General features: G+C 52.1%; 1 protein-coding gene across 1 annotated transcript in view; it reads right to left on the bottom strand.

The window, feature by feature from the left end:
• The window catches only part of LOC140396076 (3 beta-hydroxysteroid dehydrogenase type 7-like), a 174441-nt gene that overhangs the window by 66425 nt on the left and 85930 nt on the right, over positions 1 to 22086 (bottom strand). The window contains exons 2-3 of the mRNA XM_072484178.1: positions 21278 to 21433; positions 9379 to 9487 (exon numbers count right to left, since the gene is read on the bottom strand). Coding sequence (XP_072340279.1) covers positions 9379 to 9487; positions 21278 to 21433 — 265 coding nt within the window. The remainder of the gene's footprint in view (positions 1 to 9378; positions 9488 to 21277; positions 21434 to 22086) is intronic.

Genomic DNA, 22086 nt, shown 5'->3' with positions numbered 1-22086 from the left:
GAGGGGTCAGTGTCAGTGATTGGGGGGGTCAGTGTCAGTGATTGGGGGGGCAGTGTCAGTGATTGGGGGGGTCAGTGTCAGTGATTGGGGGGGTCAGTGTCAGTGATTGGGGGGTCAGTCAGTGATTGAGGGGTCAGTGTCAGTGATTGGGGGGGTGTCAGTGTCAGAGATTGGGGGGAGGGTCAGTGTCAGAGATTGTTTAGTCAGTGTCAGAGATTGGGGGCTCAGCGTCAGTGATGGGGGGGTCAGTGTCAGTGATTGGGGGGTGTCAGTGTCAGAGATTGGGGGGAGGGTCAGTGTCAGAGATTGGTGAGTCAGTGTCAGAGATTGGGGGCTCAGTGTCAGTGATTGGGGGGGTCAGTGTCAGTGATTGGGGGGTGTCAGTGTCAGTGATTTGGGGGGGGGGTCAGTGTCAGTGATTGGGGGGGTCAGTGTCAGTGATTGGGGGGGTCAGTGTCAGAGATTGGGAGGGTGTCAGTGTCTGTGATTGGGGGGTCAGTATCAGTGATTGGGGTGGGTCGGTGTCAGTGATTGGGGGGGGGTCAGTGTCAGTGATTGGGGGGGTCAGTGTCAGTGATTGGGGGGTCAGTGTCAGTGATTGGGGGGGTCTGTGTCAGTGATTGGGGGGGGCGTCAGTGTCAGAGATTGTGGGGGGGTCAGTGTCAGTGATTGGGGGGAGTCAGTGTCAGTGATTGGGGGGGGTCAGTGTCAGTGATTGGGGGGGTCAGTGTCAGTGATTGGGGGGGTTCAGTGTCAGAGATTGGGAGGGTCAGTGTCAGTGATTGGGGGGTCAGTGTCAGTGATTGGGGGGGTCAGTGTCAGTGATACGGGGGTGGTCAGTGTCAGTGATTGGAGGGGTCAGTGTCAGTGATTGGGAGGGTGGTCAGTGTCAGTGATTGGGGGGGGTAAGTGTCAGTGATACGGGGGTCGTCAGTGTCAGTGATTGGGGGGGCCAGTGTCAGTGATTGGGGAGGGGTCTGTGTCAGTGATTGGGGGGGTCAGTGTCAGAGATTTGGGGGGGGTCAGTGTCAGTGATTGGGGGGGGGTGTCAGTGATTGGGAGGGTCAGTGTCAGTGATTGGGTGAGTCAGTGTCAGTGATTTGGGGGGTCAGTGTCAGTGATTGGGGGGGTCAGTGTCAGTGATACGGGGGCGGTCAGTGTCAGTGATTGGGGGGGTCAGTGTCAGTGATTGGGGGGGTGGTCAGTGTCAGTGATTGTGGGGGTCAGTGTCAGTGATTGGGGGGGTCAGTGTCAGTGATTGGGTGGGTCAGTGTCAGTGATTGGGGGGGTCAGTGTCAGTGATACGGGGGTGGGGTCAGTGTCAGTGATTAGGGGGGGTCAGTGTCAGTGATACGGGGGTGGGGTCAGTGTCAGTGATTGGGGGGGTCAGTGTCAGTGACTGGGGGAGGTCAGTGTCAGTGATTGGGGGTGGTCAGTGTCAGTGATTGGGGGGGTCAGTGTCAGTGATTGGAGGGGGTCAGTGTCAGTGATTGGGGGGGTCAGTGTCAGTGATTGGGGGGTGTCAGTGTCAGTGATTGGGTGGGGGGTCAGTGTCAGTGATTGGGGGGGGTCAGTGTCAGTGATTGGGGGGGTCAGTGTCAGAGATTGTGGGGGGTCAGTGTCAGTGATTGGGCGGGTCAGTGTCTGTGATTGGGGGGGTCAGTGTCAGTGATTGGGGGTGGTCAGTGTCAGTGATTGGGGGGGGTCAGTGTCAGTGATTGGGAGGGGTCAGTGTCAGTGATTGGGGGGGTCAGTGTCAGTGATTGGGGGGTGTCAGTGTCAGTGATTGGGGGGGGGTCAGTGTCAGTGATTGGGGGGGGTGTCAGTGTCAGTGATTGGGGGGGTCAGTGTCAGTGATTGGGGGGGTCAGTGTCAGTGATGGGGGGGCCAGTGTCAGTGATTGGGTGGGGGTCAGTGTCAGTGATTGGGGGGGTCAGTGTCAGTGATTGGGGGGGTCAGTGTCAGTGATTGGGGGGTGGTCAGTGTCAGAGATTGTGGGGGGGGTCAGTGTCAGTGATTGGGAGGTCAGTGTCAGTGATTGGGGGGGGTCAGTGTCAGTGATTGGGGGGGTCAGTGTCAGAGATTGGGGGGGGGCAGTGTCAAAGATTGGGGGGGTCAGTGTCAGTGATTGGGGGGGTCAGTGTCAGTGATTGGAGGGTGTCAGTGTCAGTGATTGGGGGGAGGTCAGTGTCAGTGATTGGGGGGGTCAGTGTCAGTGATTGGGGGGTGGGTCAGTGTCAGTGATTGGGGGGGTCAGTGTCAGTGATTGGGGGGGTCAGTGTCAGTGATTGAGGGGGGTCAGTGTCAGTGATTGGGGGGGGTCAGCGACAGTGATTGGGGGGGTCAGTGTCAGTGATTGGGGGGTCAGTGTCAGTGATTGGGGGGGATCAGTGTCAGAGATTGGGAGGGTCAGTGTCAGTGATTGGGGGGGTCAGTGTCAGTGATTGGGGGGGTCAGTGTCAGTGATTGGGGGGGTCAGTGTCAGTGATACGGGGGTGGTCAGTGTCAGTGATTGGAGGGGTCAGTGTCAGTGATTGGGAGGGTGGTCAGTGTCAGTGATTGGGGGGGGTAAGTGGCAGTGATACGGGGGTCGTCAGTGTCAGTGATTGGGGGGGCCAGTGTCAGTGATTGGGGAGGGGTCTGTGTCAGTGATTGGGGGGGTCAGTGTCAGAGATTTGGTGGGGGTCAGTGTCAGTGATTGGGGGGGGGGTGTCAGTGATTGGGAGGGTCAGTGTCAGTGATTGGGTGGGTCAGTGTCAGTGATTGGGGGGGTCAGTGTCAGTGATACGGGGGTGGGGTCAGTGTCAGTGATTGGGGGGGGTCAGTGTCAGTGATATGGGGGTGGGGTCAGTGTCAGTGATTGGGGGGGTCAGTGTCAGTGACTGGGGGAGGTCAGTGTCAGTGATTGGGGGTGGTCAGTGTCAGTGATTGGTGGGGTCAGTGTCAGTGATTGGGGGGGGTCAGTGTCAGTGATTGGGGGGGTCAGTATCAGTGATTGGGGGGTGTCAGTGTCAGTGATTGGGTGGGGGGTCAGTGTCAGTGATTGGGGGGGGTCAGTGTCAGTGATTGGGGGGGTCAGTGTCAGAGATTGTGGGGGGTCAGTGTCAGTGATTGGGGGGGTCAGTGTCAGTGATTGAGGGTGGTCAGTGTCAGTGATTGGGGGGGGGGTCAGTGTCAGTGATTGGGAGGGGTCAGTGTCAGTGATTGGGGGGGTCAGTGTCAGTGATTGGGGGGTGTCAGTGTCAGTGATTGGGGGGGGGGGTCAGTTTCAGTGATTGGGGGGGGTGTCAGTGTCAGTGATTGGGGGGGTCAGTGTCAGAGATTGGGGGGGTCAGTGTCAGTGATTGGGGGGGCCAGTGTCAGTGATTGGGGGGGGGTCAGTGTCAGTGATTGGGGGGGTCAGTGTCAGTGATTGGGGGGGTCAGTGTCAGTGATTGGGGGGGGGTCAGTGTCAGTGATTGGGGGGGTCAGTGTCAGTGATTGGGAGGTCAGTGTCAGTGATTGGGGGGGGTCAGCGTCAGTGATTGGCGGGAGGGGTCAGTGTCAGAGATTGTGTGGTGTCAGTGTCAGTGATTGGGGGGGGGTCAGTGTCAGTGATTGGGGGGGTCAGTGTCAGTGATTGGGGGGGTCACTGTCAGTGATTGGGGGGGTCAGTGTCAGTGATTTGGGGGGGGTCAGTGTCAGTGATTGGGGGGGTCAGTGTCAGTGATTGGGGGGGTCAGTGTCATTGATGGGGGGGGGTCAGTGTCCGTGATTGGGGGGTCAGTGTCAGTAATTGGGTGGGTCAGTGTCAATGATTGGGGGGGTCAGTGTCAGTGATTGGGGGTGGTCAGTGTCAGAGATTGTGGGGGGGGGTCAGTGTCAGTGATTGGGGGGGGGGTCAGTGTCAGTGATTGGGGGGGTCAGTGTCAGTGATTGGGGGGGTCAGTGTCAGAGATTGGGGGGGGGCAGTGTCAAAGATTGGGGGGGTCAGTGTCAGTGATTGGGGGGAGGTCAGTGTCAGTGATTGGGGGGGTCAGTGTCAGTGATTGGGGGGTGGGTCAGTGTCAGTGATTGGGGGGGTCAGTGTCAGTGATTGGGGGGGTCAGTGTCAGTGATTGGGGGGGTCAGTGTCAGTGATTGAGGGGGGTCAGTGTCAGTGATTGGGGGGGGTCAGCGACAGTGATTGGGGGGGTCAGTGTCAGTGATTGGGGGGTCAGTGTCAGTGATTGGGGGGGTCAGTGTCAGTGATTGGGCGGGTCAGTGTCAGTGATTGGGGGGTGAGTGTCACTGAATGTGGGGGTCAGTGTTAGTGATTGGGGGGGGTCAGTGTCAGTGATTGGGGGGGTCAGTGTCAGTGATTGGGGGGGGGGTCAGTGTCAGTGATTGGGGGGGTCAGTGTCAGTGATTGGGGGGGTTCAGTGTCAGTGATTGTGGGGGGTCAGTGTCAGTGATTGGGGGGGGGTCAGTGTCAGTGATTGGGGGGGTCAGTGTTCGTGATTGGGGGGGGTCAGGGTCAGTAATTTTGGGGGTCAGTGTTAGTGATTGGGGGGGGGTCAGTGTCAGTGATTGGGGAGGTCAGTGTCCGTGATTGGGGGGGGGGGTCAGTGTCAGTGATTGGGGAGGTCAGTGTCCGTGATTGGGGGGGTTCAGTGTCAGTGATTGGGGGGGGTCAGTGTCAGTGATTTGGGGAGGTCAGTGTCAGTGATTGGGGGGGTCAGTGTCAGTGATTGGGGGGGGGTCAGTGTCAGTGATTGGGGGGGGGTCAGTGTCAGTTATTGGGGGGGTCAGTGTTCGTGATTTGGGGGGTCAGGGTCAGTAATTGGGGGGGTCAGTGTTAGTGATTGGGGGGGTCACTGTCAGTGATTGGGGGATTCAGTGTCAGTGATTGGGGGGGTCAGTGTCAGTGATTGGGGGGGGGTCAGTGTCAGTGATTGGGGGGGGGGTCAGTGTCAGTGATTGGGGAGGTCAGTGTCAGTGATTGGGGGGGTCAGTGTCAGTGATTGGGGGGGTGGTCAGTGTCAGTGATTGTGGGGGTCAGTGTCAGTGATTGGGGGGGTCAGTGTCAGTGATTGGGTGGGTCAGTGTCAGTGATTGGGGGGGTCAGTGTCAGTGATACGGGGGTGGGGTCAGTGTCAGTGATTGGGGGGGGTCAGTGTCAGTGATACGGGGGTGGGGTCAGTGTCAGTGATTGGGGGGGTCAGTGTCAGTGACTGGGGGAGGTCAGTGTCAGTGATTGGGGAGTGGTCAGTGTCAGTGATTGGGGGGGTCAGTGTCAGTGATTGGGGGGGGTCAGTGTCAGTGATTGGGGGGGTCAGTGTCAGTGATTGGGGGGTGTCAGTGTCAGTGATTGGGTGGGGGGTCAGTGTCAGTGATTGGGGGGGGTCAGTGTCAGTGATTGGGGGGGTCAGTGTCAGAGATTGTGGGGGGTCAGTGTCAGTGATTGGGCGGGTCAGTGTCAGTGATTGGGGGGGTCAGTGTCAGTGATTGGGGGTGGTCAGTGTCAGTGATTGGGGGGGGGTCAGTGTCAGTGATTGGGAGGGGTCAGTGTCAGTGATTGGGGGGGTCAGTGTCAGTGATTGGGGGGTGTCAGTGTCAGTGATTGGGGGGGGGTCAGTGTCAGTGATTGGGGGGGGTGTCAGTGTCAGTGATTGGGGGGGTCAGTGTCAGAGATTGGGGGTGTCAGTGTCAGTGATTGGGGGGGCCAGTGTCAGTGATTGGGGGGGGGGGTCAGTGTCAGTGATTGGGGGGGGTCAGTGTCAGTGATTGGGGGGTCAGTGTCAGTGATTGGGGGGGGGTCAGTGTCAGTGATTGGGGGGGTCAGTGTCAGTGATTGGGAGGTCAGTGTCAGTGATTGGGGGGGGGTCAGCGTCAGTGATTGGCGGGGGGGGTCAGTGTCAGAGATTGTGGGGGGTCAGTGTCAGTGATTTGGGGGGGGGGTCAGTGTCAGTGATTGGGGGGTCAGTGTCAGTAATTGGGTGGGTCAGTGTCAATGATTGGGGGGGTCAGTGTCAGTGATTGGGGAGTGGTCAGTGTCAGAGATTGTGGGGGGGGGGTCAGTGTCAGTGATTGGGGGGGGGGTCAGTGTCAGTGATTGGGGGGGGTCAGTGTCAGTGATTGGGGGGGTCAGTGTCAGAGATTGGGGGGGGGGCAGTGTCAAAGATTGGGGGGGTCAGTGTCAGTGATTGTGGGGTCAGTGTCAGTGATTGGAGGGTGTCAGTGTCAGTGATTGGGGGGAGGTCAGTGTCAGTGATTGGGGGGGTCAGTGTCAGTGATTGGGGGGTGGGTCAGTGTCAGTGATTGGGGGGGTCAGTGTCAGTGATTGGGGGGGTCAGTGTCAGTGATTGGGGGGGTCAGTGTCAGTGATTGAGGGGGGTCAGTGTCAGTGATTGGGGGGGGTCAGCGACAGTGATTGGGGGGGTCAGTGTCAGTGATTGGGGGGTCAGTGTCAGTGATTGGGGGGGTCAGTGTCAGTGATTGGGCGGGTCAGTGTCAGTGATTGGGGGGGTGAGTGTCACTGAATGTGGGGGGTCAGTGTTAGTGATTGGGGGGGGTCAGTGTCAGTGATTGGGGGGGTCAGTGTCAGTGATTGGGGGGGGGGTCAGTGTCAGTGATTGGGGGGGTCAGTGTCAGTGATTGGGGGGTTCAGTGTCAGTGATTGTGGGGGGTCAGTGTCAGTGATTGGGGGGGGGGTCAGTGTCAGTGATTGGGGGGGTCAGTGTTCGTGATTGGGGGGGGTCAGGGGTCAGTAATTTTGGGGGTCAGTGTTAGTGATTGGGGGGGGGGTCAGTGTCAGTGATTGGGGAGGTCAGTGTCCGTGATTGGGGGGGGGGGGGTCAGTGTCAGTGATTGGGGAGGGTCAGTGTCCGTGATTGGGGGGGTTCAGTGTCAGTGATTGGGGGGGGTCAGTGTCAGTGATTTGGGGAGGGTCAGTGTCAGTGATTGGGGGGGGTCAGTGTCAGTGATTGGGGGGGGTCAGTGTCAGTGATTGGGGGGGGTCAGTGTCAGTTATTGGGGGGGTCAGTGTTCGTGATTGGGGGGGTCAGGGTCAGTAATTGGGGGGTCAGTGTTAGTGATTGGGGGGGTCACTGTCAGTGATTGGGGGGATTCAGTGTCAGTGATTGGGGGGGTCAGTGTCAGTGATTGGGGGGGGGTCAGTGTCAGTGATTGGGGGGGGGGTCAGTGTCAGTGATTGGGGAGGTCAGTGTCAGTGATTGGGGGGGTCAGTGTCAGTGATTGGGGGGGGTGGGTCAGTGTCAGTGATTGTGGGGGTCAGTGTCAGTGATTGGGGGGGTCAGTGTCAGTGATTGGGTGGGTCAGTGTCAGTGATTGGGGGGGGTCAGTGTCAGTGATACGGGGGTGGGTCAGTGTCAGTGATTGGGGGGGGGTCAGTGTCAGTGATACGGGGGTGGGGTCAGTGTCAGTGATTGGGGGGGGTCAGTGTCAGTGACTGGGGGGAGGTCAGTGTCAGTGATTGGGGGTGGTCAGTGTCAGTGATTGGGGGGGTCAGTGTCAGTGATTGGGGGGGGTCAGTGTCAGTGATTGGGGGGGTCAGTGTCAGTGATTGGGGGGGTGTCAGTGTCAGTGATTGGGTGGGGGTCAGTGTCAGTGATTGGGGGGGGTCAGTGTCAGTGATTGGGGGGGGTCAGTGTCAGAGATTGTGGGGGGTCAGTGTCAGTGATTGGGCGGGTCAGTGTCAGTGATTGGGGGGGTCAGTGTCAGTGATTGGGGGTGGTCAGTGTCAGTGATTGGGGGGGTCAGTGTCAGTGATTGGGGGGGGGTCAGTGTCAGTGATTGGGGGGGGTCAGTGTCAGTGATTGGGAGGTCAGTGTCAGTGATTGGGGGGGGTCAGCGTCAGTGATTGGCGGGGGGGGTCAGTGTCAGAGATTGTGGGGGGGTCAGTGTCAGTGATTGGGGGGGGGGGTCAGTGTCAGTGATTGGGGGGGTCAGTGTCAGTGATTGGGGGGGGTCACTGTCAGTGATGGGGGGGGGTCAGTGTCAGTGATTGGGGGGGGGTCAGTGTCAGTGATTGGGGGGGGTCAGTGTCAGTGATTGGGGGGGTCAGTGTCAGTGATGGGGGGGGGTCAGTGTCCGTGATTGGGGGGTCAGTGTCAGTAATTGGGTGGGTCAGTGTCAATGATTTGGGGGGGTCAGTGTCAGTGATTGGGGGTGGTCAGTGTCAGAGATTGTGGGGGGGGTCAGTGTCAGTGATTGGGGGGGGTCAGTGTCAGTGATTGGGGGGGGTCAGTGTCAGTGATTGGGGGGGTCAGTGTCAGAGATTGGGGGGGCAGTGTCAAAGATTGGGGGGGTCAGTGTCAGTGATTGGGGGGGGTCAGTGTCAGTGATTGGAGGGTGTCAGTGTCAGTGATTGGGGGGGAGGTCAGTGTCAGTGATTGGGGGGGGTCAGTGTCAGTGATTGGGGGGTGGGTCAGTGTCAGTGATTGGGGGGGTCAGTGTCAGTGATTGGGGGGGGTCAGTGTCAGTGATTGAGGGGGGTCAGTGTCAGTGATTGGGGGGGGTCAGCGACAGTGATTGGGGGGGGTCAGTGTCAGTGATTGGGGGGGTCAGTGTCAGTGATTGGGGGGGTCAGTGTCAGTGATTGGGCGGGTCAGTGTCAGTGATTGGGGGGTCAGTATCACTGAATGTGGGGGTCAGTGTTAGTGATTGGGGGGGGGTCAGTGTCAGTGATTGGGGGGGGTCAGTGTCAGTGATTGGGGGGGGGGTCAGTGTCAGTGATTGGGGGGGGTCAGTGTCAGTGATTGGGGGGGTTCAGTGTCAGTGATTGTGGGGGGTCAGTGTCAGTGATTGGGGGGGGGGGTCAGTGTCAGTGATTGGGGGGGTCAGTGTTCGTGATTGGGGGGGGTCAGGGTCAGTAATTTTGGGGGTCAGTGTTAGTGATTGGGGGGGTGGTCAGTGTCAGTGATTGGGGAGGTCAGTGTCCGTGATTGGGGGGGGGGGGGGTCAGTGTCAGTGATTGGGGAGGTCAGTGTCCGTGATTGGGGGGGTTCAGTGTCAGTGATTGGGGGGGGTCAGTGTCAGTGATTGGGGGGGGGTCAGTGTCAGTGATTGGGGGGGGGTCAGTGTCAGTGATTGGGGGGGGGTCAGTGTCAGTGATTGGGGAGGTCAGTGTCAGTGATTGGGGGGGTCAGTGTCAGTGATTGGGGGGGTGTCAGTGTCAGAGATTGGGGAGTCAGTGTCAGTGATTGGGGGGGGTCAGTGTCAGTGATTGGGGGGGGGTCAGTGTCAGTGATTGGGGGGGTCAGTGTCAGTGATTGGGTGGGGGGTCAGTGTCAGTGATTGGGGGGGGTGGTCAGTGTCAGTGATTGGGAGGAGTCAGTGTTAGTTATTTGGGGGGCTGTCAATGTTAGTGAGTTGACCATCATCAAGCAGTATTCTCACCTGATAAAGTGCTCCCTCTGCATGTTAGGTCCCACCACCTCCATACTGCTTGTGTACAGAAGGTACTCGATCCCCAGCTCCTTGCAGGCTTCAAACACGTTACAGGTGCCTGAAGGAAAAGTCGAGTTTACTCAGGGAAGATGCAAACTTTACTCTGTATCTAACCCCGTGCTGTAGCTGTCCTGGGAGTGTTTGATGCAGTGTGGAGGGAGCTTTACATTATATCAAATCCCGTGCTGTACCTGTCTGGGAGTGTTTGATGAGGCCAGTGTAGAGGGTGCTTTACTCTGTATCTAACCCCATGCTGTACCTGTCCTGGGAGTGTTTGATGGGGACAGTGTAGAGGGAGCTTTACTCTGTATCTAACCCCGTGCTGTAGCTGTCCTGGGAGTGTTTGATGCAGTGTGGAGGGAGCTTTACATTATATCAAATCCCGTGCTGTACCTGTCTGGGAGTGTTTGATGAGGCCAGTGTAGAGGGTGCTTTTACTCTGTATATAACCCCGTGCTGTACCTGTCCTGGGAGTGTTTGATGGGGTCAGTGTAGAGGGAGCTTTACTCTGTATCTAACCCCGTTCTGTACCTGTCCTGGGAGTGTTTGATGGGGACAGTGTAGTGGGAGCTTTACTCTGTATCTAACCCCGTGCTGTATCTGTCCTGGGAGTGATTGATGGGGACACTGTAGAGGGAGCTTTACTCTGTATCTAACCCCGTGCTGTACCAGTCCTGGGAGTGTTTGATGGGGACAGTGTAGTGGGAGCTTTACTCTGTATCTAACCCCGTGCTGTACCAGTCCTGGGAGTGTTTGATGGGGACAGTGTAGAGGGAGCTTTACTCTGTATCTAACCCTGTGCTGTACCTGTCCTGGGAGTGATTGATGGGACAGTGTTGAGGGAGGTTTACTCTGTACTTAAATCCATGCTGTACCTGTCAGAGATCATGGATCATAGAATTCACAGTGCAGATGGAGGCCATTTGGCCTATCGAGAGCTGGGCTGAGAAGTGGCAGATGGAGTTTAAGCCTGAAAAGTGTGAGGTTGTCCATTTTGGAAGGACAAATATGAATGCGGAATACAGGGTTAATGGTAGAGTTCTTGGCAATGTGGAAGAGCAGAGAGATCTTGGGGTCTATGTTCATACATCTTTGTAAGTTGCCACTCAAGTGGATAGAGCTGTGTGGAGGCCTGTGGTGTGCTAGCGCTCATTAATAGATGGATTGAATTTGAGAGCTGTGAGGTGATGATGCAGCTGTTGAAAACCTTCGTAAGGCTTTGAACTTTGGAGTTCTGTGTGCAGTTCTGTTCACCTCACATTAGGAAGGATGTTGACGCTTTGGAAAACGGGCAAAGGAGATTTACCAGAATGTTGCCTGGAATGGAGAGTAGGTCTTATGAGGAACGGTTGAGAGTGCTGGGCCTTTTCTCATAAGAACGGAGAAGGATGAGGGGCGACTTGATAGAGGTTTATAAGAGGTGTTGCGCAGGTCAAGGCGACCTTGAAAGATAAGTGGTTAATCTAATTCTGCTGTTTGTCAGTTAAACGTGCAGTGTAGATTAGTGTCTGATTGGCTGAAGCTGCCCCCCCCCCCACCCTAATTGTTGGGAGGCTGTTATCTGGCAGTCAACTGAGGCCTGATTAGGGGCACAAAGGTACACATTGTATTCTTCTCTTTGAAGTTTTAGTGTGAGTCATCCTGAAGTCTGTATAAAAGACAGACAGAAAGCGCACTCAGTAAGCGTTGCGCACATCAAGGAGACAAAGCCTGAGTGAGACACATCCAGAGTGGGGAAATTGAAACTTGGTAATTTGGTGCAGTGAGGTAACCAGGAAAGATAAGTGGTTCATATAGTTCTGCTGTTTTACAGTTAAAAGTGCAGTGTAGATTAGTGTCTGATTGGCTGAAGCTGCCCCCCCCCCACCCTAATTGCTGAGAGGCAGTTATCTGGCAGTCACCTAAGGCCTGTTTAGGGGCACAAAGGTACACATTGTATTCTTCTCTTTGAAGTTTTAGTGTGAGTCATCCTGAAGTCTGTATAAAAGACAGACAAAAAGCGCACTCAGCAAGCGTTGTGCAGGTCAAGGAGACACAGCCTGAGTGAGACACAACCAGAGTGGGGATATTGAAACTTGGTAATTTAGTGCAGTGAGGAAACCAGGAAAGGTAAGTGGTTAATCTAATTCTGCTATTTCTCAGTTAAAAGTGCAGTGTAGATTAGTGTCTGATTGGCTGAAGATGCCCCCCCCCACCTTAATTGCTCAGAGGCAGTCACCTGAGGCCTGTTTAGGGGCACAAAGGTACACATTGTATTCTTCTCTTTGACGTTTTAGTGTGAGTCATCCTGAAGTCTGTATAAAAGACAGACAGAAAGCGCACTCAGTAAGTGTTGCGCAGGTCAAGGAGACACATCCAGAGTGGGGAAATTGAAACGTGGTAATTTGGTGCAGTGAGGTAACCAGGAAAGGTAAGTGGTTAATATAATTCTGCTGTTTTTCAGTTAAACGTGCAGTGTAGATTAGTGTCTGAATGGCTGAAGCTGCACCCCCCCCCCCCCCACCTTAACTGCTGAGAGGCAGTTATCTGGCAGTCACCTGAGGCCTGATTAGGGGCACAAAGGTACACATTGTATTCTTCTCTTTGAAGTTTTAGTGTGAGTCATCCTGAAGTCTGTATAGAAGACATACAGAAAGCGCACTTAATAAGTGTTGCGCAGGTTAAGGAAATGCAGCCTGAGTGAGACACATCCAGAGTGGGGAAATTGAAACTTGGTAATTTGGTGCAGTGAGGTAACTAGGAAAGGTAAGTGGTTAATCTAATTCTGCTATTTCTCAGTTAAAAGTGCAGTGTAGATTAGTGTCTGATTGCCTGAAGCTGCCCCATCCCCACCTTAATTGCTGAGAGGCAGTTATCTGGCAGTCACCTGAGGCCTGTTTAGGGGCACAAAGGTACACATTGTATTCTTCTCTTTGAAGCTTTAGTGTGAGTCATCCTGAAGTCTGTATAAAAGACAGACAGAAAGCGCACTCAGTAAGTGTTGCGCAGGTCAAGGAGACACAGCCTGAGTGAGACACATCCAGAGTGGGGAAATTGAAACTTGGTAATTTGGTGCAGTGAGGAAACCAGGAAAGGTAAGTGGTTCATATAGTTCTGCTGGTTTTCAGTTAAAAGTGCAGTGTAGATTAGTGTCTGATTGGCTGAAGCTGCCTCCCCCCCCCATCCTAATTGCTGAGAAGCAGTTATCTGGCAGTCACCTGAGCCTGTTTAGGGGCACAAAGGTACACATTGTATTCTTCTCTTTGAAGTTTTAGTGTGAGTCATCCTGAAGTCTGTATAAAAGACAGACAGAAAGCGCATTCAGTAAGCATTGCACAGGTCAGGGTGACACAGCCTGAGTGAGAGACATCCAGACTGGGGAAATTGAAACTTGGTAATTTGGTGCAGTGAGGTAATTCGATGCCGAGTGGGAGAAGGTGCTTTTTCCCTACTGTTTTGTTCTCACTTTTCTTCGGACCTAGTTTCGGGAGCCGTACGGAGGAGGAGCAGTCTCTGTGTGAATCTAAAAACCTAATGGTAACTTCCAGTTTTCCACTTTTTTTCCAAAAGTGACATCAGAGGGAAGCTGTGATCTTATTGGTTGATAGCAAATCTGCCCCAAATTTAAAAAAAAACACAGCTAAACTCGTAAACGTAAATTAAACTAATTAATTAATTAGAGATGGCTGGTCAGGTGATGTGCTTGAGCTGCTTGATGTGGGAGCTGGTAGTTCCCCATTGCGAGCTGCAGCGACCACATCTGCAGTAAGTGTTGGCTGCTCGAAGAGCTCCGGCTCAGAGTTGATGAGCTGGAGTCTGAGCTTCAAACACTGAGACACATCCGGGAGGGGGAGACTTACCTGGACACTATGTTTCAGGAGGCAGTCACACCTGTCAGAGTAAGTAGTTTTAATCCTGCCAGTGACCAGGGACAGCAGGTGTGACTGCAAGTCAGGCAGGTAAAGGGAACCAGCAGTCAGGAACTCAGGAGCCTCAGCCCTTGACCCTGTCCAACAGGTATGAGGCACTTGCTCCCTGTGTGGATGGCGAACAGGGCTGCAGGAAGGATGAGTCAGCTGACCAAGGCACCATGGTTCAGCAGGCCATTCAAGGGGAGGGAGTAAATAGGCAAGTTGTAGTTGTAGGGGATTCTATTATCGTGGGATAGATAGTATCCTTTGTGAGCAGGATAAAGAGTCCCGCATGGTATGTTGCCTGCCCGGTGCTAGGGTGCGGGACATCTCTGACCGGCTTGAAAGGATACTGGAGAGGGAGGGGGAGGATCCAGTTGTTGTGGTCCATGTCGGTACCAACAACATAGGCAAGTCTAGGAAAGAGGACCTGTTTAGAGATTATAAAGAGCTAGGATTCAAATTGAAAAACAGGTCCTCAAGGGTCATACTCTCCGGATTACTGCCCGAGCCACGTGCAAATTGGCATAGGGAGGCAAGAATAAGGGAAGTTAACACGTGGCCGAAAGAGCGGTGTGGGAAAGAGGGGTTCCTTTTCATGGGACACTGGCATCAGTTTTGGGACAGTGGGGACCTATACCGTTGGGATGGTCTCCACCTGAACCGTGTTCTGGCGAAAAGAGTAAATAGGGTGGTCAATAGGACTTTAAACTAGAGATTGGGGGGGAAGGGAAAGTCAGGGAACAAAGAGGTGAAGTAATCAGCGGGGAGCGTAGCTGCTTAGGAATACAAAAAAGCACAAAAAGACAGAACTCAGGAGAGGTTACGATAGACCCCATCCCACAAAATATGACACAGTGTATGGAAAGGCTCAGTAAACCAAGGTCCAACACACTAAGAAAACAAAAAGGGACGGTCAATAGAGAATTCAAGGTGCTGTATTTAAATGCGCGCAGTGTACGGAACAAGGTAGATGAGCTTGTGGCCCAGATTGTGACTGGCAGGTATGATGTGGTAGGCATCACAGAGACGTGTTTGCAGGGGGTTCAGGGACTGGCATTTAAACATCCAGTGATTCACAACCTATCGAAAAGACAGAGAGCTGGGCAAAGGGGGCAGGGTTGCCTTGTTAATTCGGAATAAAATTAAATCAATAGCACTAAACGACATAGGGTCAGACGATGTGGAGTCTGTGTGGGTAGAGTTGAGGAACCACAAAGGCAAAAAAACCATAATGGGAGTTATGTACAGGCCTCCTAACAGTGGTCAGGACCAGGGGCACAAAATGCACCACGAAATAGAAAGGGCATGTCAGAAAGGCAAGGTCACAGTGATCATGGGGGACTTCAATATGCAGATGGACTGGGTAAATAATGTTGCCAGTGGACCCAAAGAAAGGGAATTCATTGAATGTTTACAGGAGGGCTTTTTGGAACAGCTTGTGATGGAGGCCACGAGGGAACAGGCCATTCTGGACTTAGTGGTATGTAATGAGCCAGACTTGATAAAAGATCTTAAAGTAAGGGAACACTTAGGAGGCAGTGATCATAATATGGTAGAATTCAGTCTGCAATTCGAAAGAAAGAAGGTAAAATCAGATGTAAAGGTGTTACAGTTAAATAAAGGTAACTATAGGGGCATGAGGGAGGAACTGACGAAAATCGACTGGGAGCAGAGCCTAGTGGGAAATACAGTAGAACAGCAATGGCAGGAGTTTCTGGGAGTAATTGAGGACACAGTACAGAGGTTCATCCCAAAGAAAAGAAAGGTTATCAGAGGGGGGATTAGGCAGCCATGGCTGACAAAGGAAGTCAGGGAATGCATCAAAGCAAAAGAGAAAGCCTATAATGTGGCAAAGATTAGTGGGAAGTCAGAAGATTGGGAAGGCTACAAAAACGAAGAGAGGAGAACAAAGAGAGAAATAAGGAAAGAGAGGATCAATTATGAAGGTAGGCTAGCCAGTAACATTAGGAATGATAGTAAAAGTTTCTTTAAATACATTAAAAACAAACGGGAGGCAAAGTTGACATTGGGCCGCTCCAAAATGACGCTGGTAATCTAGTGATGGGAGACAAGGAAATAGCTGAGGAACGAAATAAGTACTTTGCGTCAGTCTTCACAGTAGAAGACATGAGCAATATCCCAACAATTCAGGAGAGTCAGGGGGGCAGAGTTGAATATGGTAGCCATCACAAAGGAGAAAGTGCTAGAGAAACTAAGAGGTCTAAAAGTTGATAAATCTCCGGGCCCAGATGGGCTACATCCTAGAGTTCTAAAGGAGATAGCTGAAGAAATAGTGGAGGCGTTGGTTATGATCTTTCAAAAGTCACTGGAGTCAGGGAAAGTCCCAGAGGATTGGAAAATCGCTGTTGTAACCCCCCTGTTCAAGAAGGGAACAAGAAAAAAGATGGAAAATTATAGGCCAATTAGCCTAACCTCGGTTGTTGGCAAGATTCTAGAATCCATTGTTAAGGATGAGATTTCTAAATTGTTGGAAGTGCAGGGTCGGATTAGGACAAGTCAGCATGGATTTAGTAAGGGGAGGTCATGCCTGACAAACCTGTTAGAGTTCTTTGAAGAGATAACAAATAGGTTAGACCAAGGAGAGCCAATGGATGTTATCTATCTTGACTTCCAAAAGGTCTTGATAAGGTGCCTCACGGGAGACTGCTGAGTAAAATAAGGGCCCATGGTATTCGAGGCAAGGTACTAACATGGATTGACGATTGGCTGTCAGGCAGAAGGCAGAGAGTTGGGATAAAAGGTTCTTTTTCGGAATGGCAACCGGTGACGAGTGGTGTCCCGCAGGGTTCAGAGTTGGGGCCACAGCTGTTCTCTTTATATATTAACGATCTAGATGACGGGACTGGGGGCATTCTGGCTAAGTTTGCCGATGATACAAAGATAGGTGGAGGGGCAGGTGGGGAGGCTGCAGAAAGATTTAGACAGTTTAGGAGAGTGGTTCAAGAAATGGCTGATGAAATTCAACGTGGGCAAGTGCGAGGTCTTGCACTTTGGAAAAAAGAATAGAGGCATGGACTATTTTCTAAACTGTGACAAAATTCATAATGCTGAAGTGCAAAGGGACTTGGGAGTCCTAGTCCAGGATTCTCTAAAGGTAAACTTGCAGGTTGAGTCCGTAATTAAGAAAGCAAATGCAATGTTGCCATTCATCTCAAGAGGCTTGGAATATAAAAGCAGGGATATACTTCTGAAGCTTTGTAAAGCACTAGTTAGGCCCCATTTAGAATACTGTGAGCAATTTTGGGCCCCCACACCTCAGGAAGGACATACTGGCACTGGAGCAGGTCCAGGGGAGATTCACACGGATGATCCCAGGAATGGTAGGCCTAACATACGATGAATGTCTGAGGATCCTTGGATTATATTCATTGGAGTTTAGGAGGTTGAGGGGAGATCTAATAGAAACTTACAAGATAGTGACTGGCTTAGATAGGGTGGACGTAGGGAAGTTGTTTCCATTAGCAGGGGAGACTAGGACCCGGGGGCACAGCCTTAGAATAAAAGGGAGTCACTTTAGAACAGAGATGAGGAGAAATTTCTTCAGCCAGAGAGTGGTGGGTCTGTGGAATTCATTGCCACAGAGGGCGGTGGAAGCCGGGATGTTGAGAGTCTTTAAGACAGAAGTTGATAAATTCTTGATTTCTCGAGGAATTAAGGGCTATGGAGAGAGAGCGGGTAAATGGAGTTGAAATCAGCCATGATTGAATGGTGGAGTGGACTCGATGGGCCGAATGGCCTTACTTCGGCTCCTATGTCTTATGGTCTTATGATCAGGGGAATAGATAGAGTAGACAGTCAGAGACTTTTTCCTCGGGTAGAACAAACCATTACAAGGGGATATAAATTTAAGGTGAATGGTGGAAGATATAGGGGGGATGGCAGAGGTAGGTTCTTTACCCAGAGAGTAGTGGGGGCGTGGAATGCACTGCCTCTGGAAGTAGTTGAGTCGGAAACATTATGGACCTTCAAGCGGCTATTGGATAGGTACATGGATTATAGTAGAATGCTGGAGTGTAGATGGATTTGTTCTTAATCTAGGACAAAAATTCGGCACAACATCGTGGGCCGAAGGGCCTCTTTTGTATTGTATTTTCTATGAGACTGCACTGCCCCTTACAAAGAGCACCCAACTCAAGCCCGCGTATCTACCCTATCCCCGTAACCCTGACTTAACATTTTTGTGGACACTAAGGGCAATTTAGCATGGCCAGTCCACGTTACCCGCTCATCTTTGGACTGTGGGAGGAAACCGGAGCACCTGGAGTAAACTCACGCACGCACGGGGAGGATGTGCAGACTCCGCACAGTGTCCCAGCCAGGAATCGAACCTGGGACCCTGGAGCTGTGAAGCAAATGTGCTATCCACTATCCACCCCTGCTGCCCACTGTCCAGAGGACTGGAGGATAGCAAATGTGGTCCCTTTGTTCAAAAAGGGGAGTAGAGACAACCCCGGCAACTATAGACCGGTGAGCCTCACGTCTGTTGTGGGTAAAGTCTTGGAGGGGATTATAAGAGACAAGATTTATAATCATCTAGATAGTAATAATATGATTAGGGATAGTCAGCATGGCTTTGTGAAGGGTAGGTCATGCCTCACAAACCTTATCGAGTTCTTCGAGAAGGTGACTGAACAGGTAGATGAGGGTAGAGCAGTTGATGTGGTGTATATGGATTTCAGTAAAGCGTTTGATAAGGTTCCCCACGGTAGGCTATTGCAGAAAATACGGAGGCTGGGGATTGAGGGTGATTTAGAGATGTGGATCAGAAATTGGCTAGCTGAAAGAAGACAGAGGGTGGTGGTTGATGGGCAATGTTCAGAATGGTGTTCAGTTACAAGTGGCGTACCACAAGGATCTGTTCTGGGGCTGTTGCTGTTTGTCATTTTTATCAACGACATAGAGGAGGGCGCAGAAGGGTGGGTGAATAAATTTGCAGACGACACTAAAGTCGGTGGTGTTGACGACAGTGCGGAAGGATATAGGTTACAGAGGGACATAGATAAGCTGCAGAGCTGGGCTGAGAGGTGGCAAATGGAGTTTCATGTAGAGAAGTGTGAGGTGATTCACTTTGGAAGGAATAACAGGAATGCGGAATATTTGGCTAATGGTAAAGTTCTTGGAAGTGTGGATGAGCAGAGGGATCTAGGTGTACATGTACATAGATCCCTGAAAGTTGCCACCCAGGTTGATAGGGTTGTGAAGAAGGCCTATGGAGTGTTGGCCTTTATTGGTAGAGGGATTGAGTTCCGGAGTCATGAGGTCATGTTGCAGCTGTACAAAACTCTGGTACGGCCGCATTTGGAGTATTGCGTACAGTTCTGGTCACCGCATTATAGGAAGGACGTGGAAGCTTTGGAGCGGGTGCAGAGGAGGTTTACCAGGATGTTGCCTGGTATGGAGGGAAAATCTTATGAGGAAAGGCTGATGGACTTGAGGTTGTTTTCGTTAGAGAGAAGAAGGTCAAGAGAAGACTTAATAGAGGCATACAAAATGATCAGGGGGTTAGATAGGGTGGACAGTGAGAGCCTTCTCCCGCGGATGGAAATGGCTAGCACGAGGGGACATAGCTTTAAACTGAGGGGTAATAGATATAGGACAGAGGTCAGAGGTAGGTTCTTTACGCAAAGAGTGGTGAGGCCGTGGAATGCCCTACCTGCAACAGTAGTGAACTCGCCAACATTGAGGGCATTTAAAAGTTTATTGGATAAGCATATGGATGATAATGGCATAGTGTAGTTTAGATGGCTTTTGTTTCGGTGCAACATCATGGGCCGAAGGGCCTGTACTGTGCTGTATCGTTCTATGTTCTATGTTCTATGTCCTGGGAATGTTTGATGGGGACAGTGTAGAGGAAGCTTTACTCTGTATCTAACCCCGTGCTGTACCTGTCCTGGGAGTGTGATGGGGACTGTGTAGAGGGAGCTTTACTCTGTATCTAACCCCGTGCTGTACCTGTCCTGGGAGTGTTTGATGGGGACAGTGTAGAGAGAGCTTTACTCTGTGTCTAACCCCGTGCTGTACCTGTCCTGGGAGTGTTTGATGGGGACCGTGTAGAGGGAGCTTTACTCTGTATCTAACCCCATGCTGTACCTGTCCTGGGAGTGTTTGATGGGGACAGTGTGGAGGGAGTTTTACTCTGTATCTAACCCCATGCTGTACCTGTCCTGGGAGAGTGATGGGGACTGTGTCGAGGGAGCTTTACTCTGTATCTAACCCCGTGCTGTACCTGTCCTGGGAGTGTTTGATGGGGACAGTGAAGAGGGAGCTTTACTCTGTGTCTAACCCCGTGCTGTACCTGTCCTGGGAGTGTTTGATGGGGACAATGTGGAGGGAGTTTTACTCTGTCTCTAACCCCGTGCTGTACCTGTCCTGCGAGTGTTTGATGGGGACCGTGTAGAGGGAGCTTTACTCTGTATCTAACCCCATGCTGTACCTGTCCTGGGAGTGTTTGATGGGGACAGTGTGGAGGGAGTTTTACTCTGTATCTAACCCCGTGCTGTACCTGTCCTGCGAGTGTTTGATGGGGACAGCGTGGAGGGAGTTTTACTCTGTCTCTAACCCTGTGCTGTACCTGTCCTGGGAGTGATTGATGGGGACAGTGTAGAGGGAGTTTTACTCTGTATCTAACCCCGTGCTGTACCTGTCCTGCGAGTGTTTGATGGGGACAGCGTGGAGGGAGTTTTACTCTGTCTCTAACCCTGTGCTGTACCTGTCCTGGGAGTGATTGATGGGGACAGTGTAGAGGGAGTTTTACTCTGTATCTAACCCCGTGCTGTACCTGTCCTGGGAGTGTTTGATGGGGACAGTGTAGAGGGAGCTTTACTCTGTATCTAACCCCGTGCTGTACCTGTCCTGGGAGTGATTGATGGGGACAGTGTAGAGGGAGTTTTACTCTGTATCTAACTCCGTGCTGTACCTGTCCTGGGAATGTTTGATGGGGACAGTGTAGAGGGAGCTTTACTCTGTATCTAACCCCGTGCTGTACCTGTCCTGCGAGTGTTTGATGGGGACAGCGTGGAGGGAGTTTTACTCTGTCTCTAACCCTGTGCTGTACCTGTCCTGGGAGTGATTGATGGGGACAGTGTAGAGGGAGTTTTACTCTGTATCTAACCCCGTGCTGTACCTGTCCTGGGAGTGTTTGATGGGGACAGTGTAGAGGGAGTTTTACTCTGTATCTAACCCCGTGCTGTACCTGTCCTGGGAGTGTTTGATGGGGACAGTGTAGAGCGAGCTTTACTCTGTATCTAACCCCGTGCTGTACCTGTCCTGGGAGTTTTGGATGGGGACAGTGTAGACGGAGTTTTACTCTGTCTCTAACCCTGTGCTGTACCTGTCCTGGGAGTGTTTGATGAGGACAGTGCAGAGGGAGCTTTACTGTGTATCTAACCCCGTGCTGTACCTGTCCTGGGAGTGATTGATGGGGACAGTGTAGAGGGAGTTTTATTCTGTATCTAACCCCGTGCTGTACCTGTCCTGGGAGTGTTTGATGGGGGCAGTGTAGAGGGAGCTTTACTCTGTATCTAACCCCGTGCTGTGCCTGTCCTGGGAGTGTTTGATGGGGGCAGTGTAGAGGGAGCTTTACTCTGTATCTAACCCCGTGCTGTGCCTGTCCTGGGAGTGTTTGATGGGGGCAGTGTAGAGGGAGCTTTACTCTGTATCTAACCCTGTGCTGTACCTGTCCTGGGAGTGTTTGATGAGGACAGTGCAGAGGGAGCTTTACTGTGTATCTAACCCCGTGCTGTACCTGTCCTGGGAGTGATTGATGGGGACAGTGTAGAGGGAGTTTTATTCTGTATCTAACCCCGTGCTGTACCTGTCCTGGGAGTGATTGATGGGGACAGTGTAGAGGGAGTTTTACTCTGTATCTAACCCCGTGCTGTACCTGTCCTGGGAGTGTTTGATGAGCACACTGTAGATTTTGCTCTATATGTTACCTTGATAGTTTACGGCCCAGATCTTGCTGGTTGAATTTCTGCCCCAGACATCAATGAGAGCTGCTGTGTGGATGATGAGATCAACGCCTCTCGCTGCATCTCGCACATTGTCCAGCTCAGTGATGTCACCTTGAATGAGGGTCACCCGGACAGCATCTGTGGGGGAGACAGAGCGAAGTGAACACTGTGTGGATAGAGTGAGTGTGCGTGTCAGATATTGATAAAGATTGTGAGGGAATCAGAGAATGAGGCAGATAGTGTGTGAGTTTGAAATAGAAAAAAGAGAATGGAGCGCTGATATGTGCAGTTGAGATGGTTTAATAAAATAATCTTTATTGTCACAAGTCGGCTTACATTAATACTGCAATGTAGTTACTGTGAAATGCCCCTAGTCCTTACGTCCGGCGCCTGTTCGGGTATATGTTATTCTCTAATTATGAATAACGACTGTAGACTTACAGTTAACACAAACACTTTATTCAAAGGGTTCGTTCTGCTTCCAGAGCTCAACTAGATGTAAAACAGTCAAGAGGTATCACCAGTGAAACTAAGGTAAACTGCCTATGCTAAGCTATCCCTGTGTGCTGCTGTTCCCTAGCTCTGTGCTTCTCAAAGAGGCGGATTCTGCCTTGGGCTCGACCCTTTATACCGGTCTCTGATGCTCCCTCTAGTGATGCTGTGGCTGTTACATCTGTGCTGCAGTCCCTGGTGTATGTGCAGATGTATGTACAGATGTACAGATCACTACAGGGTACACAGAGGGAGAATTCAGAATGTCCAATTCACCTAACAGCACATCTTTCGGGACT

Source organism: Scyliorhinus torazame, chromosome 19 (genome assembly GCF_047496885.1).
Source record: "Scyliorhinus torazame isolate Kashiwa2021f chromosome 19, sScyTor2.1, whole genome shotgun sequence".
Lineage (NCBI taxonomy): Eukaryota > Metazoa > Chordata > Chondrichthyes > Carcharhiniformes > Scyliorhinidae > Scyliorhinus > Scyliorhinus torazame.
Note: the sequence above shows the minus strand (reverse complement) of the source record. Positions and strands in the feature narration are given on the sequence as shown.